We start from the raw sequence: 17,590 nt of genomic DNA on the forward strand, positions 1-17,590 counted from the left end.
ACTTGCCCAGGGTCACACAGCTAAGTAAGTGTCAAGTGCCTGAGCCCAGATTTGAACTCAGATCCTCCTGAATTCCGGGCTAGTGCTTTATCCACTGTGCCACCTAGATGCCCCCTCGTATATTCTAAATAAGGAAAAAAAAATCTGACTCACTCAGTGTTAAAGGATTTATTCCATTTAGCTATTGTAAATACATTCTCGGTCTAAAAAATAAGATGATTTACCCTAGTTCATGCATCACCCTTTAGAATCAAAGGATAGCATTGTATACATGGCTCCCAGTTCTCACTTGGGAAGGGGATTGAAGTCTGAGGAAATTAGGCCCTGCAAACAAGATGTGGGGGACAGGGTTGTATATTTATTTGTCTGCAGAGAATGATACATTAATTCCCCCCTTCAAAGGGCATGGCAGAAGAGTCAGGTAAACAAAGGCAAGGTAATAGAAGTCCATGATTCAGGCAAACCGAACCTCACTTCTTCTTGGGTTCCTTGCAAGCCACCACATACCTCTGGGCCACATTGAGGGGGGGAGAGTAGCCATCTGCATAGGAGGTATCTTCAAACAGGACAGAGTAGTCTTCCTGTGGCTAGAAACAAGGAAATAAAGTCAAGAAGAATCAGAAAGCCTAAGGCTGACAGTGACTACCCAAATGGTCATTATATCCCTGTCTGTTGCCCCAACTTGAGTATATAGGAAACTAGCAGGTCCTGAGAAAACCTTTCCTGGAAAATTCAAGAGCCATCTTCCATCATAACACTCCCCATAATCAAGAAGGTCAATTTAGTATCTCATCTCTATCCCTATTAGAACACATGCTGCTTGCAGACAGGTCAAGTTTTGCCCAGATTTTAGCAGTGTCTGGCACATGGTAAGCACTTGCTGCTGCAATTTCATTTTGTTCTGTGTTCAGGGGAAATGGATAACAATGGAAGGGAAGGTGTATTACAGGAGAAGGAATGAGGAAAGGCTTCCTTCCCATCATGTACTAGTCAGCTCACATCTAGAGTCGTCTGTTCAGGTCTGAGAACTATAATTTCACTCAACTAGATGTCCATTCAGAGAAGGGGGACCAAGATGGACAGGGGGCCCAAAAGCTTCAAAATATAAAGATTGGAGGAGGTAGGAATGTGTTTAACTTTGAGGAGAGGGGGGTGAGGATGGAAGAGAGAAAACATGGTAACTATCTTCAAATATCTAAAAGCTCAATGTTTTAGGGAAGAAAGTATATTTGTTACACATAGTTCCAGCAAAACTAAGAATGATGCAGGAGTTTGGAAGACACAGATTTGAGCTTAATATAAGGAAGAACTTTATAATAATTAGAGCTCTTTTTTTCTTTCCTTTTCTTTTTTTCTTGTGGGGCAATGAGGGTTAAGTGGCTTGCCCAGGTCACACAGCTAATGTCAAGTGTCTGAGGCTGAATTCGAACTCAGGTCCTCCTGAATCCAGGCCTGGTGTATAATCCACTGCACCACCTAGCTGCCCTAATTAGAGCTCTTAAATGATGGAATAGACTGTCTAGCAAAATAATAGACCACTTGTCACCAGAATTTTATTCAATTCAACAAACATTTCATTATGCTAAATGTTTGGGGGGAAATAACTTGTTATTTCATAGAACTTTAAGGTCTGCAAAACACTTTACTTGCACTATTTCATTTATTTGTAGTAGAGGTATCATTCTCATTTTACAGATGAGGAAACTAAAGAGGCTCTGCCCAGCTTCACTGTTAGTCCAAGTCTCAAGGCCTCCCCTATAACCAATTCCAAAGTACTTTCTAGGAGTGTCCAAGCATAGGACAGATAATCATGTGTCAGCTGATAAAGGGATTCCTGCATTGGGTAGGAAGCTGGACTAAAGAACCACCCTCTAAGGTTCCTTCCAAGTCTGAGATTCTGTGAGGAGCCAAAGGTCACATAAACAATTCAGTTAAGAGAACATAAGAAAGACCCACTCTCCCCACTCCTATCCTTTCAGAAATCCTAATCTTGGGAACCAACTGGACAACCCTAATCTCTTACACTGACTACTAAAAAGTTCTCAGCCTCAGGTCTTCATCCCTTACCCGTTGTGGGGGAGTATGAATCAAAGCCCGGTAGAAGCAAGTGGTTTGGGGATACAAAGCCAGAACAAGCTGATCCTTTTGGAATAAAGCCTCAGGGTCAGTCTCAGGATTGGCCTTCCATTGTGGTAGTGGGATGATTCGCCTTCGACTCAAGGTGTGTCTCCTGGTAGGGGAAAAGACTAAGCATGAGCCTCGGTCCTGAAAATACAAAAGAATTATTTCCCGGGAAGCATTTTCTCTACTCTCGATCTTCTAGGACCCACACTTATTGTTTTTCCTTCATCCCACAACCCTCCCTGCTCCTCTCCTCAGTAGGACACTTACTCTTTTCCTTCCTCATCAATGTCATCCACCTCATACCTACAGAGAAAAAAACAAAGAATAAATCTCTGAGATATTCTCCAGGAAGCAACTTAGAAAGACAATGAAATAATGAGTCAGAAAATCTGTGAGTTGAGGTAACTAATAAGAGAAACCCAAGAAGTAAGGGAAAGGAAACAAAAATTCTACAAAAGACAAAACATTTGTACTCACTTGTTGGTGGCGTGACTATAACTGACCACTTCTGCCAGAATCCACTGCTCATCCCCATCCACAGCTTTCACTCGAGCAGCCACTTTATCACCTGGTTTGGCTACGTAGTCCCCTGAAGCTGGAATGGCCCCACACAGGGGTGGAGGCCTATGGGGTGGAAAAGCCTTGTTACAAATCCCTGTCTCAGAAGCGATTCTGGCTGACTATGATCCCCCAGCTCTACTTAGGAGATCACCAACTGAAACCACATATCCATATCCTTGACCTCCACTCATCCTCAATCTCTTGAACCGTCTCAGACCCCAAACTACCACTGACTGGTCAAATCCTGCCTGACCTCCTTTCCCTCAGGGCCCCTGCACTTACTTGTCCCCAGGTTTCCCAATCCACAAGGGCAATGTCATGGCCGACTGTTGCAACAGAGTCATCAGCACCCCTCGGCGCATAGTTTTCCGTGGAGGTTCTGAATCATTGTATAATCCTGCGATTTTGGCCGCTGTGGGAAGGAAAAAAAAGAATAAAACCCTTCCATACTACATGGCAAGCAACATTATGGTCCTCTTTCCTTCCCCCCCTGCCAGATTTTACAATACCTAACAATTCTACAATACCCTAAACTAGGCTTGTAAGTTTAATTCCTTCTCTGGTTTTAGCCACTGGTTCCTAATACCAAAGACTTTTACACTCCCAGTAAAGAAAAATGTGGGAATGGGAAAAGGACATTTCTTTGGAGTTCTAACTTTAACTCTACTAGAGACAGATTCCTGACATTGTCCTTTTCAGTTTCCATGCCCTCAAGTCCAGGATCCTGTAAGTTCCTTTTCTTTCTATCCCATAGCATAGTGCCTGGCATATAGTAGACATTTAACAAATGCTTGATTGACTGAAATCTTAAAAAAAAATTTTAATAGAAGCTCCAGGGACTCATTAGAAAGCTGAAAATAACTCAAAGTAGGAAGAACTATTTTACTAAATATATGATCTTGAGATTGCAGAAGAATAAGAAGACCAATAGGAAATCCAGCCAGTGGCATCTCTTCAGAGCTCCTTCATCAGAAGCATCACACAAACTGTGGGACTGGCTCAACACTGATTTTAACCTTGTAGGACTCGTTTTTAAATATGTCTGCAGAACAGCCTTCATATGGTAACACTTGTTAAAACTTTTACTGATACACCAATAAGCACATGAAATGGGGATAAGGTCTCTAACTGACTCCAGAAAATATGGTAAGCAGTGTGTGAAGAATATGCAGGAGGTAATGAATAGACAGACACCAGAAAACCTGAGAAAAGCACTGTACTTAACCCTCCCACCCAAAGTGAAAACTGATGTAGGAGGCAAAAAGGGGTTAATAGAAAAAACCTAAGACCCAAGCTCTATTACAGATATTAGCTCTAAAAGGGAGTCAGACCTCAGTTAATGGATAACTCATGTTAGGTTCTCGTACCCATAGTGATCAACATCCAAAATGGACCAGAACAGGTCAGGTCAAAATAACAATAAAGGAAAAAGACAATCTATAAAAATTCTAATGAAAAATTATTACATTTTGAAACTAGCCATGGGAATCAGAAAGACATACGCAGAAAAGGCCAAGTTTGTCCCCAGATTCACCTTATGACATGTAAACCCCCAAAACACACCTCCACAGAAAAAGGTACCAGCCTTGGGGGTTGGCTTAGGACCCCAGGAAATCCAAATTAGGATGAGCCCTCCCTTGCAACACCCCTAGGTGGAGAATATTATAATGAGGACAGGTCCTCCCTTGTACCTCCCCAAGGTGGAGATTATTAATCAATTTATCCATACTATAAATATAACTGTCTTTCCTTTCCTTATTTGAGAGATACCTTTCCAATATTCTGGTTCTCTCCCTGTGGTCACCCACAGTATTGCAATAAAACTTGGGAAACTGAGTCACTGAGTCTTGTAATTCTTTTGGGATGACTCACAATCAATTGGACCCCAAATTCCAGCCCACATCAAAAACCATAGCAAACTGTTGGGGGTGGGGAGAGAAGAAGAGACAAAGCAGACAAACAGCCCCATCTTCCAGTCTGCCTCTTTATCCACTGCATGGAGCAAGGCCCTGACTCACCAATTCGCCTTTCTTCCAGCAGAGTCTTGATTTCAGCAATCTTATCCAGAGCTCTACGCAGAATACTGAGGAAGAGAAGCAGAGGAGAAGTAAAAACAAGCTTATGGGGGGCAGGCAGGCAGAACTGGGGGTTTTTCAGGGCCCCTGGAAGGAGCTACCACCACACCAGGAAATAGCACAGTGGATAGAGCACTAGCCCTGGAGTGAGGAGGGCCTGAGTTCAAATCTGACCTCAGATAGTAGCTGTGTGACCCTGGGCAAGTCACTTAACCCCAAATGAGATGGAGGGAGAGGGAGAGGGAGAGGGAGAGGGAGAGGGAGAGGGGAGAACATGTTAGCCTTTCTAGATGTTCTGAAATCCTTACTTTTCACCTGGCCTCAAGGTACATAACCAAACTTACAATCTACAAATGGGGAATCTCGACAGGGACTTTCAGAACACTTAGTGTCCTTCTAAAAAGGTCACAACACATTGCTTTCTGTCTATACAAACTGCCAATTCTATTCTAAGACAATCTGAAACTTAAAATGTCTGATGACTGTTCACTGTTCTCATTAAGATTATGAATTCTTAATTTTCTCTAATTTGTCTTATTCATTCATTAGTGGAGCAAGTATACCAGAAATAAGACTCATATTTTATGCACTGACTGTTGAAGATGGAATCAATCTTTACTTAAGTTATAAGCTTCAGTTTATAAGTCCAATAGTATTTAGCCACTTAAAAAATTAAAAAAATATGAAACTAGGGGGCAGCTAGTGGATAAAGCACTAACCCTGGATTCAGGGAGGGACAGAGTTCAAATCCGGCCTCAGACACTTGACACTTACTAGCTGTGTGACCCTGGGCAAGTCACAACCCTCACTGCCCCACAAAAAAAAACAAAACAAAATATATGAAACTACTTTCAACCTAACCCTTCCCAACTTTAAATGAAAGTAGTAACTCATAGGATTTATAAATCTAGATCTGGAAAGGACCCCAGAGAGATCATCTAATCTAATCCCACCCACAATTTACAGATGAGACTCTAATGCCCATATTTATAGAGTGCTTTACAATATACTTTCCTTGTAACAACCCTGAGGGTTGACTGCAGTACAGGTATTTATTATTTTGCAAATAAAAAACACTAAGAGAAAATAAATGAGTCATCCACAGTCCCGTAGGTAAGGAAGTGACAGACAGGATTTAAATGCATATCTTCTAGCTTTAAGTCTTAAGCTCTTTCTCCCCCTTCCCTGGGCCTCCCCACCCCCACCCCCCCTCCACTAACCAGTTTTTTATTAATCTGTCCTTTCTGGAAGTACCCCATGTCCTATATTGAGAACATTATTTTAAAATGAAAAACAAAACCTCAATATATACCTATGTAGTCTGGCAAAACAAATCCCCATATTAGTCATGTTTAAAAATATATTTCTTTTTCTTCATTTTAAGTTCATCACCTCTGTCAGGTGAGTGGTATGTTTCATCTTCATTCTTTTGATTTATCATTCATTGCATTGATCAGAGTTCTAAATGCTTTCAAAAAAATTTTTTTAATCTATTAACTCTTTCAATGTCATAATGCATGTCTCTCAGCAAAAATCCTAACCACTTTTCTCCCTACCACTATTGTTATAAGGATAAATAGGAAGCTGTATGACTTATTGGAGGGAGGAAAAAAAACATCAATGCTGGAATGAGTTGGAGGGCCTGGGTTTTAATTGTAGTCATGGCATCTTTGCACTAACTTGCTTTAGATTATAGATATATCTATTCCCTCTCTGGGCTTCAATGATCCCAGCTGTGATAACTATATTTCAATATAATTGGCTTCATTTATAATCCTGTTCATTTTATTTTATGCATTTAAAAAATATTCTGCAAAGGGGGTCCCCATAGGTTTCACCAGACTGTCAAACAGGTGCAGGACACAAAGATGATCAAGACTTCCTGGACTAGATATCTCTAAGGTTTCTCTCAGATCTAATATTCTACATTTGGATTCTATTCCAATAAGATGAAAAATTAACTCCCACACCTTCTGGAGACTTACCTTTTATGGAAGGGGAGGAGTTTTTGAGGGCAGAACTGGGTTAAAGATGAAATGGCAGCTTTGAACGAGTAGGAACTGGTACATATATCTGCCCAGCCTCAGCTCCATACCTCTCCCTCCACTGTCTCAGATAAGGGAGGTCACGGGCTGGCCTTTAGCAGGTGTCAGGGCATGCCTCAACCTTGGCAGAAGCAACAGCAGCAGCCAGAGCCAGGAGTTAAGAGTGCCATTTTTCTGCTGCTCAGCACAGGTACTGATAGAACTTGCCTAGAGCAAGCAATTCTTTTCCCACCAGTAGAGAAAAGAAAGGAAAAAGAGCTGCCCTACCCAACACAATTAAAAGCAAGTGCCTCCCCCCCTCCAAAAAAAGTGGCAATTTTATTTCTCAAACAAGTTTGTAATGGTTTAATTACATAGAATGAGTAAACTGCTGCCATGTCTAGACTTGAAAACCTCCTCTAAACTTGTTTCAGAAACAAGAGCTCATCTGTTACCAGTGGCATCAAAGGTGTAAGGTTTCTTCTTTGTTTTATCAAAGAAACAGAAATCTGCTCTCATTCAGGTCAGACCAATTCTAACACATTCAAGTGGCAGCTATGGCATGAACCTAAGTTTCAAAATTTAGGGAAACAGTGAACATTTTTTAAAAAGAGAAGGGGGGGGTAGGGAACAACTATATGGTGCAGTGGATAGAGCACTGGCCCTGGAGTCAGGAGGACCTGAGTTCAAATCCGGCCTCAGACACATAACACTTAGTGGCTGTGTGACCCTGGGCAAGTCACTTAGCCTTCACTGCCCTGTGCAAAAAAAAAGGGGGGGGGGTATGGGGATACAACAATGGCAAGGAAAAATAGACAAAAATATAAAGGAAACTGTGATAACAGGGAATGGGAATATAAAGTAAAGGGAACTCATGAACAAAGGATGAAGAGCAATATAAATGGAGGGGAATGGACCACTTTTACTTAGGCAAAAGCCTAAGTGAAAGAAGCAGCTTTGCATGTGGAACAGGGAGAAATAGCCTAAGGACAATGATATGGGTCTAAAGTAACTTTCCTAGAGCAGCTAAACTAAAGGACTTAGGCCTGGAGCAACTCTCTTTGAGAAACTAAGCTATGAGGACAGACACATCTAAGAAAGAAGATAAGCCCATCAGCCATAGCTGCGGCCTGATCTTCACGAAGAGACAGAGATAACTCCTGAAGTCAGGGCCCTTCCCCACCCCCAAGGGGAACTTTCCAGTCAGGTGGTCACCCCATTCATCCCCCCACCATTCATCCTCTAAGCTTTTGCATTTCTTCTGTACCAGGAGAAATGTGCCTCAGAAAAATCATGTTGTCTCTAAGCTATTTGGGGGGGGAAGAAGCCAAGATGGTGGAGAGAAGACACTGAATTGCCTGAGCTCTCCTTCTGTTCCCTCAAAAAGACCATTAAATTAAGCCTCTGGATGGATTCTGAAACTACAGAACCTGCAAAGAGACAGAAAGACACAGTCTTCCAACCAGAGAATTTAGAAGACTTCAGGAAAGGTAGGTTTCACTGGGGCAAAAGGGAGGCACAGGTCAGCGCAGCACAACACGGAGGGGGTTGGGGCAAGTCAGCAGGAAGCTGTGGGCCACAGCAAAGCAACTGAGGCTCCTGGATCCTGGCTCAACAAGCTGGTGGCGCAGCAGGACAGTGGTGAAACCCACCTGCACCAGCCAAGAGGGCAGGTTTCCAGCTAGAGATCCACCCACAGGACAGGCGCAACCAGGCCTACAGATCCCGGGGCATGCACTGCCAGCAAGCCTAGGGCGGTGAGAAATCCACAAGCCATAGAGGCCTCAGTGTAGAAAGCCAGTGACACAGATCCTATACCCCCAGCACAAGAAGCTTGAAACAGGGACCCTGGTGCCCCCAGAGCAAACCTCAACTTTAAAAAAAATAAATAAGCTGCAATATGAGTAAGAAACAAAAGAGCTCTTACCATTGAGAGCTTCTGTATCAATAGGGAAGAGGCAAATGCAATCTCAGATAAGGACAATACTCTCAAATTGCCTACATATGAAGCCTCAAGAGGGAAGATGAATTGGTCTCAAGAACAAAAATCCTTCTTGGAAGAGCTCGAAAAGATTTTAAAAATCAATCGAGAGGGGGCAGCTAGATAGCACAGTGGATAAAGCACAGGCCCTGGATTCAGGAGTACCTGAGTTCAAATCCGGCCTTGGACACTTGACACTTACTAGCTGTGTGACCCTGGGCAAGTCACTTAACCCCCATTGCCCCGCAAAAAAAAAAAAAAAAATCAATCGAGAGAGGTAGAAGAAAAAATGGGAAGAGAGCTCAAAAAGGATTTTCAAAATCCAAGCTATTTTCTCCCCTTGAGGGAAGTCTTTAACTTCCTTCTTGGTCACTTTCTCGAGCACCCAAATAAAAGACTATTTTATTCTAATTGGATTATGTGTGAGAGAGTGTAATTCTTTAAAGAGGAATACCAAAGGACCCCACCACCTATTTCCCCATGATAACAAGAAGACGGAATACAAACTACAATGGATTGTAGAATAGGAGAATCTGGGCCAGTGTAAGAGCAGAAGCCAAGTTACTGTAGAAAGGCTGCTGATGTGAAGGTCATTAATAAATCTTGTGTGGCACGCATGAGACAAGGATGAGGAAAAAGAATCCTAGGCAAAACTCACTTGCACTCTGCCTCTGCATCTGCCTTGGCTGTGGTGTAGAGACCTCGAAGCTTTGTCCGGTAATAGGGAGAGACTGCGGGTGAACACAAAAGCAAGAGAAGTTATGGTATGACTCGTGCAGAAATACGCTTATGATTATATATATATGACCTCTATCATATTGCTTGCTGTCTTGGGGAGGGAAGGGAAAGTGGGTGGCAGAAAAATTTGGAACTAGAAAAAAAAATGTTGAAAACTATTTCTACAGGTAACTAAATAATAAAAAAATACTTTTATGTTAAAAAAGAAAAAAGTTATGGCCTGACAATATACCAGGTTAACTTCCCACCCAAACACTTTCTCCCCCATCTCACTTTTGTTCTCTGTCTGCATTCGCTCATGTGTCTTCTGGATATTGATCAGGTTATGTTCACTTCGGGAGCGTTCTTCCTGCACAGGTATGGAGAAGAAGAATGGAGAAAAAGGAGATGAGGAAGGGAAAGAGAGGGTCTATCCTGCTGAACCAGCTTAGTGCCTCCCCGACCATTTCCTTTTACTGCCCCTACTCAAAATGCTCTTCAAAAAGTTCCTGTAGGGGCAGCTAGATGGCTCAGTGGATAAAGCACCGACCCTGGATTCAGCAGGACCCGAGTTCAAATCCAGCCTCAGACACTTGACACTTACTAGCTGTGTGACCCTGGGCAAGTCACTTAACCCCCATTGCCTCACAAAAAAACAAACAAAAAAACCAAAGCAAAAAAAAAAGTTCCCGTACAAAAACTGAACAATTAAGCTTCCTATTTTCTCTAGCATCAACTCTAAACTCTGGCTTTTAAGTGCCTTCACAACCTGGCCCCAGCCTATCTTCCAGCTTCATTATACGTTACTTTCTTCCTAAACTGTACAACTCAGTTAACTGGCTTTTTCTTTATCCCTCACATGCCACACTCAGCCTCCTCTCTCCTTGCCTTCACAAGGCTGTCCCCATGCGTGGAATGGTCTCCTCTTCACCTCTGCCTCACAGAATCACTCTTTCCACTCAAAATGCAGCTCACTCCAAAGAACTCATGATGGAAAACATTCTCCACATCCAGAAAAAAAAACCGTGGATTTTGTGATTTTGTGTTCCACTTCTTCTTTCAAAACATGACTAATGCAGAAATGTTTAATATGATTGTACATATATAACTTATATCAGTTTGTTTACTGTCTGGGGCAAGGGGGAAGGGGGGAGAAAAATTTGGAACTCAAGATCTTATGAAAACAAATGTTTAAAGCTATCTTTACATATAATTGGAAAAATAATAAAATACTTTTATGATAACAAAAACAAAAAATGCAGCTCACTAATTACCTTCAACACAAAACTTTTCCTGATCCCACCTGCCACTATACCTTCCTAAACATCTTGTATGTTTTCTATAAATATACATGTATACTTTGTCTTACTTGACTAAACAAACTCTTTGAAGATAAGGAATTTACTAGATGGCCCTGGGTGGTATATTCTTGTCATCACTGTTTAGGGAGGGGCGGGGGGGGGCACACCAAAGTTAGGCCTTCTGAACTGCTGAGCAACAAACCTGTCTTATGTCTGCTTCAAATGCAGCACCAATGCAGGGTGTCCTTAAAGTCCTAGAGCAGGGTTAAGAATGCACTAAGACTTTTGGGATGCCATTTATAGTGAGTGGAGAGCCACTAGACTTGTCTAAGAGGCAAACCACCCCAGGTTGGACACAGAGCACGCCAAAACTTTCACATCAATCAGTAGCAGACCTGGCCACTGAAAGGACATAGAGCTTCAAGCTTGGGCAAGAAAAGGAGACCGGGTGTCAAAAGAGAGGGATGGAAGGGCAGCTAGGTGTCGAAGTGGATAGAGCACCAGCCCTGGAGTCAGGAGGACCTGAGTTCAAATCCGGCCTCAGACACTTAACACTTACTAGCTGTGTGACCCTGGGCAAGTCACTTAACCCCAATTGCCTTGCTATTTAAAAAAAAAAAAGTAAGGGAGGCCAAAGCTTTTATAGAGGATGGATGGGGTGACCATCTGATCATGGAAAGTTCCCTTTGGGTGTGGGGTAGGGTGGGGAGATTCCTGAGAGTAAGGGGGATTTTTCTTTTGGAATGATAGTCCAGACCCCAGGAGTTATCTCTGGTTTCCTAGCTTGGGCAGTAGCCACACACAACTGTCCTTCCAGCTATAGAATTCAATCTCCCCCTACTTCTTCTTCTTCTTCTTTTTTTTAGTTAGGCAATTGGGGTTAAGTGACTTGCCCAGGGTCACACAGCTAGTAAGTGTTAAGTGTCTGAAGCTGGATTTGCACTCAGTTACTCCTGACTCCAGGGCTGGTGCTCTATCTACTGTGCCACCTAGCTGCCCCTCCCCCTACTTCTTAGGAGTGTCCATACTGATATCTAGTTAGCCAGTTTAAACTTTAATAGTCCCTTAATTCCTCCATATGTCCCAACCCCCGTATCATTATCAAAGACAGGATTTGAACCCAGGTCCTCTGGCTCCTGAGCCCATGCTCTTTCCACTGTGCTTCATGGTGCTGTCAGATGAAGATGGGGATGGGGAAGGTCTATGTGTTGGCTGGTTTTGCTCACCTTTTTTTGCTGTTGTTTCCAAGAGAAGTTAAGGGAATGGAGAAGGGGAAGCTAGGATTTTTATTTCTTTTCATCAATAAAGCTTTGCTTAACATACACATATCTACCAATACCTTGTTTCAAACACACACACACACAAACACTCCCCCACCTCATGAATGTTTTGCTTAACCATTTAAAATGGTATAACAGGAAAGAAACAGTTTGATGGAGGAAGCAAAAAGGGGTTAACAGATAACCTGAGGGGGCAGCTAGGTGGAGCAGTGGATAGAGCACTGGCCCTGGATTCAGGAGGACCTGAGTTCAAAGCCAGACTCAGACACTTAACACTTAACTAGCTGTGTGACCCTGGGCAAGTCACTTAACCCCAATTCCCTCACCAAAAAACAAAACAAAACAAAACAAAAAACCAGATAACCTGAGGCTTGAGTCCTTATCAATAGTAGCTAAAAGGGTTAACAGAGAAACTAAGGTTTGTGTTCTTACAGTAACCACCTGAACTTCTGGTTCTCTCCTTGTTCAGTGTGGGAAAATGTGCCCCCCCCCCCAAGTTGAAAATGCTAATGTCCAAAAATGGGGCCAGGCTCCTCCTAGTCAAAGAAAGGGCTGCCTCCCCTCCCCCTCCAACCAAATCATATGATGAGGGAGACCCAAGGCTGGTCACATGGGGAAAGAGTTTTTAGAGGGCTGTCTCTGTAGCTTCCCCCCCCCCCCCACACACACACTGCATTCTGATTGGCTAGTTTTGGGTGCCAGTGTCTTGGCGCGAAGATGGTAACTGGTGAAGAAGGGGGGGGGGGACCAGCCATGTTAAAGGATAAAAGGGCACAAGGGCCCACATTCCATTAGGGAACTGGCCCATTCTCTTGAGAATGTAAATAAAGACCTTTGATACTTCTCCAACACTGAGTCCCAGAAATTTTTAAATGGGGTTTCTCACATCCAGGAATAGGCACATAACATCACCTGTAACACTGTTTCATTCTTTTTTTTTTTTTTTTTTGCGGGGCAATTGGGGTTAAGTGACTTGCCCAGGGTCACACAGCTAGTTAGTGTTAAGTGTCTGAGGCCAGATTTGAACTCAGGTACTCCTGAATCCAGGCCCGGTGCTCTATCCACTGCGCCATCTAGCTGCCCCCAACACTGTTTCATTCTAAAGCTACATTTTCACAACTGTAGGCAGGCTAGTCTATGCTACCACTCTTAAAATCTGTCTCAAATCCCTTTCTACTCACCCTCTGAATTTTTGGAGCTCCTCCCACTCTTCTGAGGAGGGGAATACAAGTATTACCTGAGTTTGCTTGATCAGTTGATGGAGCTCCGTGAGTAGTTCAGCTATTCGGGAGTCTGCTGACACCAAAGCCATGGCTGTGGTAAATATGGTTTTCTATGAGAAAGGGGAATGGAACAGAAGAAAAGAATGGTCAAATGCCTCTGGGAGGGGCAGCTCCAGAAGCTGATGGCCCAACCACAGGGAAGTTTTTAAAGAGTTTACATTGTGTTTACATTCTATTAGGAAGAAAAGCCATACCCAAGATATAAGAAAAAACTGGATTTGAAGTCATAGGGTGGTAGCTAAGCCGCTCACTAAGTTGGTGACCTTATGTAAACTATTTTTTTCCTGGGTCTCAGTTTCTTATCTGTAAAACTAAATGATCTCTAAAAGGTCCTTCCAACTGTAGATTCTATGAGGCTAATACTAAGAGCAACAAATAACCATCAGTTGTAACGTTATCAGTTATAAATTACCAAATGAGCAAGTTTATAGTATCTCAAACTACAGATAAGTAACAAGAAAGTTCAAAGTAACAGAAATAGAAGTTTGAGATGAGGTTTGTCAGGCAAAAAATTTGTCTTAGAAGAGGGTCTTGAAGTATAGTGTAATGATTGGAGTGACGCCACCTGCTGGAGAGTTATTGTAGGAAAGCTCTACCACTAGGAGAAGGCATCTGAGGGTCAAGTTCCATGTGGTCAAGTTCCTTGGCATCAGAAGTGACGGTTTCTCGTGGGTACTGTCTATCGAAGCTACCAGCCAATCAACTTGAGGAGCCTCCCATTTTGGGGAGGAGAACACAAAGTAGGAAACAGACGCCTGGCAGAGGGCCGACTTCCTTTTTTGGGTTCAAGACATCGGCTTGGTGGCAGGACTTCAGGTGGGAGGTTAGGAAGTCTAGGATTTCCATGCTATAAGGAATCTGTTCTCAATCTTTCTCTCTCTTTACTATCTTATATCTTCTAATAAACCCTTAAAAGCCTAAACTCTTGGTGAATTTATCAGTGATTTTAGCCAGTTTCCCCCAAAACTGGGGGGGACAGATTAGAACCCACACTTAAGATTTTTAAACAACACAAACAGGGGAAATTCCAGCAAAAGGAGGCCATGATATAACAGGAAGGAAATATTGCATATGCAGAAATTGTAAGAAGGGCTATGGCAAGAAACAATTGCAGATGAGTCTAAAGCCACTGTTTGGAGAGGCTTTGGAAAGCAAAGACCCTGGAGAATTTCCATTTCAAGAGGCCTACTTTTTACAGCTAGCAAGGACCTCAGATCTATAGGCCAACCTCCTCCGATCAGATGAGGAAACTGAAACACATAGATGGGAAATCACTTTTACCCAGTTATATAAGTAGCAGATAAAAGAATTGGTATTTGAACTCAGGTGCTTTGACTCCAAATTCAGTGTTCAGACTATTACAAGAATAAGATATGTTGGGAAAGGGGAAAAAGACTAAAGGCAAGGAAATTAGCTGTACACCTAAATCCCATCCCTTCTAACTCCCAAAGAGGTTTGTTCCCATAATTTTTCTCCCTTCCTACAACATAGAAATCAGAATGTTTGGGTTCTAATCCCACGTATTCCTTATTATGGGAGCAATTTGCTACCTGAGTGTACTTAGACATGTCCCTTCATTTTTCTGTAACTCAGTTTTTTCATACCATGCAAATGAAGTGGCTGGGAGTGAGTGATATGATCCTATGATCTTTTAGCCTCTCCCTTTATTATTTTTTTCCCAGGGCAGTGAGGGTTAAGTGACTTGCCCAGGGTCACACAGCTAGTAAGTGCCAAGAGTCTGAGATCACATTTGAACTCAGGTCTTCCTGAATTCAGGGCTGGTGCTTCATAAGCCTCTCCCTTTTAAAGTGGCTTCATCCCCACCACCTTCTAACATACACAAGTCTCCATCTAGAGGCATTCATTGGGGGCTGGGGAGCTGTTAAATCAAACAAGACTAGAAGGCTTTTATCCCCAAGCAAAGGAAAAAGGGGGTCATGCAAGAACTTTCAGACTAGAAGGGAAAATGTAGGAAAACCATTCGGCCTTCGATAGGGAAAAAGAGGAAGAGTGGGAGTATCCAATCTGGAGAACCATGTCTCAGGTGCTAATAGGCTGAACCTGGACAGAAGCAGCACAGGTGTGGGGAGGGAAGACCCACGGCTCTCCTACTTACTACCAGCCACACGCACTCAGGCAAGTCTGACGCCACGTGGTGCCGCTTTCTCCTCCATTAAACGAGGTAATGCTTGCACTACCTACCTCCCAAGGCGGCTGTGGAGAGAGAACCTCGCAAAACTTCACGTCGGTACACAAAGGTTATGAATTACGATTATTATCTGTAAAATGGAGGTATTAACTCGCACTACCGACCTCATGGCGCTGTAATAAGGAATGCTCTAAGGGGCTTTCTAAATGTCCGCTACTATCACTACAATTGCTCTCGGGAGAAATACCCGTCGAAGCCATGGTCTCCTTCCGCCAGCCGCCTCTCCTGCCTGCCTCTGCTCCTCGCACCAACGCACGTGCTTCTAAAGGCTTTGTGGGCCCACCCCCCCCATTCCACGTGCTTCTAAAGGCCGCCTCCTCACGTGTTACGCTAGGCGCAACCCAAGCGAACAAAGAACCCTCCCCGGCGGGCGCGTGACCTTTCCACCCCCGTACCCCCCTTCTCCTAGCTCCGCAGTGTGCGCATGCGTACTTTTAGTGTCTTGGGGCACCACAGCCTGGCCCGGGATGGGGGGAGCACAACGGGTGAGATGTTGCCGCTTCCCGCTCCCCTGCTCCCCTGGTCCGCCTGAGGGCCATGGCTGCTACCCAAACCCACCTACCGAGGACGAGCCAAAACGAGCCAACTGTGACGGAGGCGATGAAGACCGCAGCGACGACAACTGCAACACCCCCCCTGAACTTTTCTCATCCTCGTTCCCGGGCTAGGGAATGTTAGTGCGCTTGCGTCTGCACACCTGCATGGCCTGCCGGGAAATGTAGTCTTTCTCTCCATAATGACTGCAGAAAGGGACTCGAATCGTACGCACTCTCTGGCGTGCTCTTTGCTGGGAAATGTAGTTCTAACTTTGGCGTTTAGCGTGCTCCGGCATCTTGGTTTTGTTTGTTTGTTTGTTTGATTTTTTGTTTTTAATGTTTCGCGTTCTTACTCTGCATTCTTCTGGTTTCTGAGTTGTTCGGTAAAGGAGTTGTACTACAGAGCCTTAGGAACTCTGCCTTTCTTATTGTTGTTAGATCGTTTTTCAGTCGTGCCCGACTCTTCGTGACCCCATTTGGGGTTTTCTTGGCAAAGATACTGGAATGATTTGATTTTTCCTTTTCCAGTTCATTTTGCAAATGAAGAAACTGAGGCAAACGGGGTTAAGGAAAGAGTCATGCAAGGGCTTTCATACTGAAAGGGATTTTTTAGGAAAATTAATCTGACTAAGGTAAAGGAAGGGAAGATAGGAGTATCCAACCCGGAGAACCACGTTTCAGGTGATAACACCCCGAACCTGGGCAAAAGCAGCACAGATGTCAGGAGGGAAAACCCGACAGGCTCTTCTACTTACTAGTACCAGCTCCATGACCTTGGGTCAGGGTCACACTCCTGGTAAGTGTCATAGGCTAGATTTGAACTCGGGAAGATGAATTTTCCTGACTCCAGGGCCTGCATTCTATGCGCCCCCTCACTGCCTTAGGTCAAATCACCTACTTCTTGGTAAATATTCTCAGTGATGGGGTTAAGTTGCTGAACATGATGGAGAAGTTTAAGAGTAGGTGCCAACCCTACTATCGTCAGACTGGCAGACACTTAGAGCCGAAAGGGAATTTAGAAATTATCCAACTGAACCTCTTCATTTAATAAGGAAGGAACCTAAAGCAGGAAGAAAACAGATGGTTTGTCCCTTTTAGATCATACAGCTACTCGGTTGCACTGAAACATTACCCATTTAGGTTTCTTAACATCACAGTCTTGCCCCTCCAACAGGGCTATATTCTAAGCTAATCTAGAACTCCTGGCCCAAGAATGCCTAATTAGGACTAATAAACTCAGTGCCTCAGTTTCCTCCTGAAAAAATAGTTTGGATAGATGTTTGTTACCCTTCAACTTCAGTTTCTGGAAATGCATGTAACAATAGCAAACAATACAGAACAGAGGCTGAATTTCAGATACCACCTAATCAAGCCTTCCCAATGGCTTCCCACTACCCATTCCTAACAGCTAAATGGATAGAGCATTGTACTTGGAATGGAGAAGATGAAAATTCAAATCCTCTCTCAAACATTTATTAGGTGGGTGGGTCACTGAACCT

The 17,590-nt window shown here is 43.5% G+C and overlaps 1 protein-coding gene across 7 annotated transcripts; it reads right to left on the minus strand.

Annotated features, from left to right (window-relative positions):
* Positions 1 to 153: 153 nt before the first annotated feature.
* SGF29 (SAGA complex associated factor 29) lies at positions 154 to 16,901 on the minus strand. Of its 7 annotated transcripts, none has more exons than XM_043975638.1 (10): positions 16,114 to 16,901; positions 13,301 to 13,396; positions 9,777 to 9,852; positions 9,424 to 9,496; positions 4,704 to 4,768; positions 2,968 to 3,097; positions 2,602 to 2,748; positions 2,392 to 2,427; positions 2,068 to 2,230; positions 154 to 587 (listed from the first exon to the last, which is right to left on the minus strand). In XM_043975638.1, exons 2-10 carry the CDS (start codon positions 13,373 to 13,375, stop codon positions 471 to 473), a joined length of 882 nt encoding a protein of 293 aa, XP_043831573.1. In that variant the 5' UTR covers positions 13,376 to 13,396; positions 16,114 to 16,901; the 3' UTR covers positions 154 to 470. The 7 variants fall into 7 exon arrangements, with proteins under 7 accessions (XP_043831573.1, XP_043831572.1, XP_043831578.1 ...); XM_043975637.1 differs by having other exon boundaries at positions 16,118 to 16,896; XM_043975643.1 differs by lacking the exon at positions 16,114 to 16,901 and adding an exon at positions 15,988 to 16,011.
* Between the last annotated feature and the right edge of the window lie 689 nt (positions 16,902 to 17,590).

The sequence above is a fragment of the Dromiciops gliroides genome, chromosome 1 (assembly GCF_019393635.1).
Source record: "Dromiciops gliroides isolate mDroGli1 chromosome 1, mDroGli1.pri, whole genome shotgun sequence".
NCBI lineage: Eukaryota > Metazoa > Chordata > Mammalia > Microbiotheria > Microbiotheriidae > Dromiciops > Dromiciops gliroides.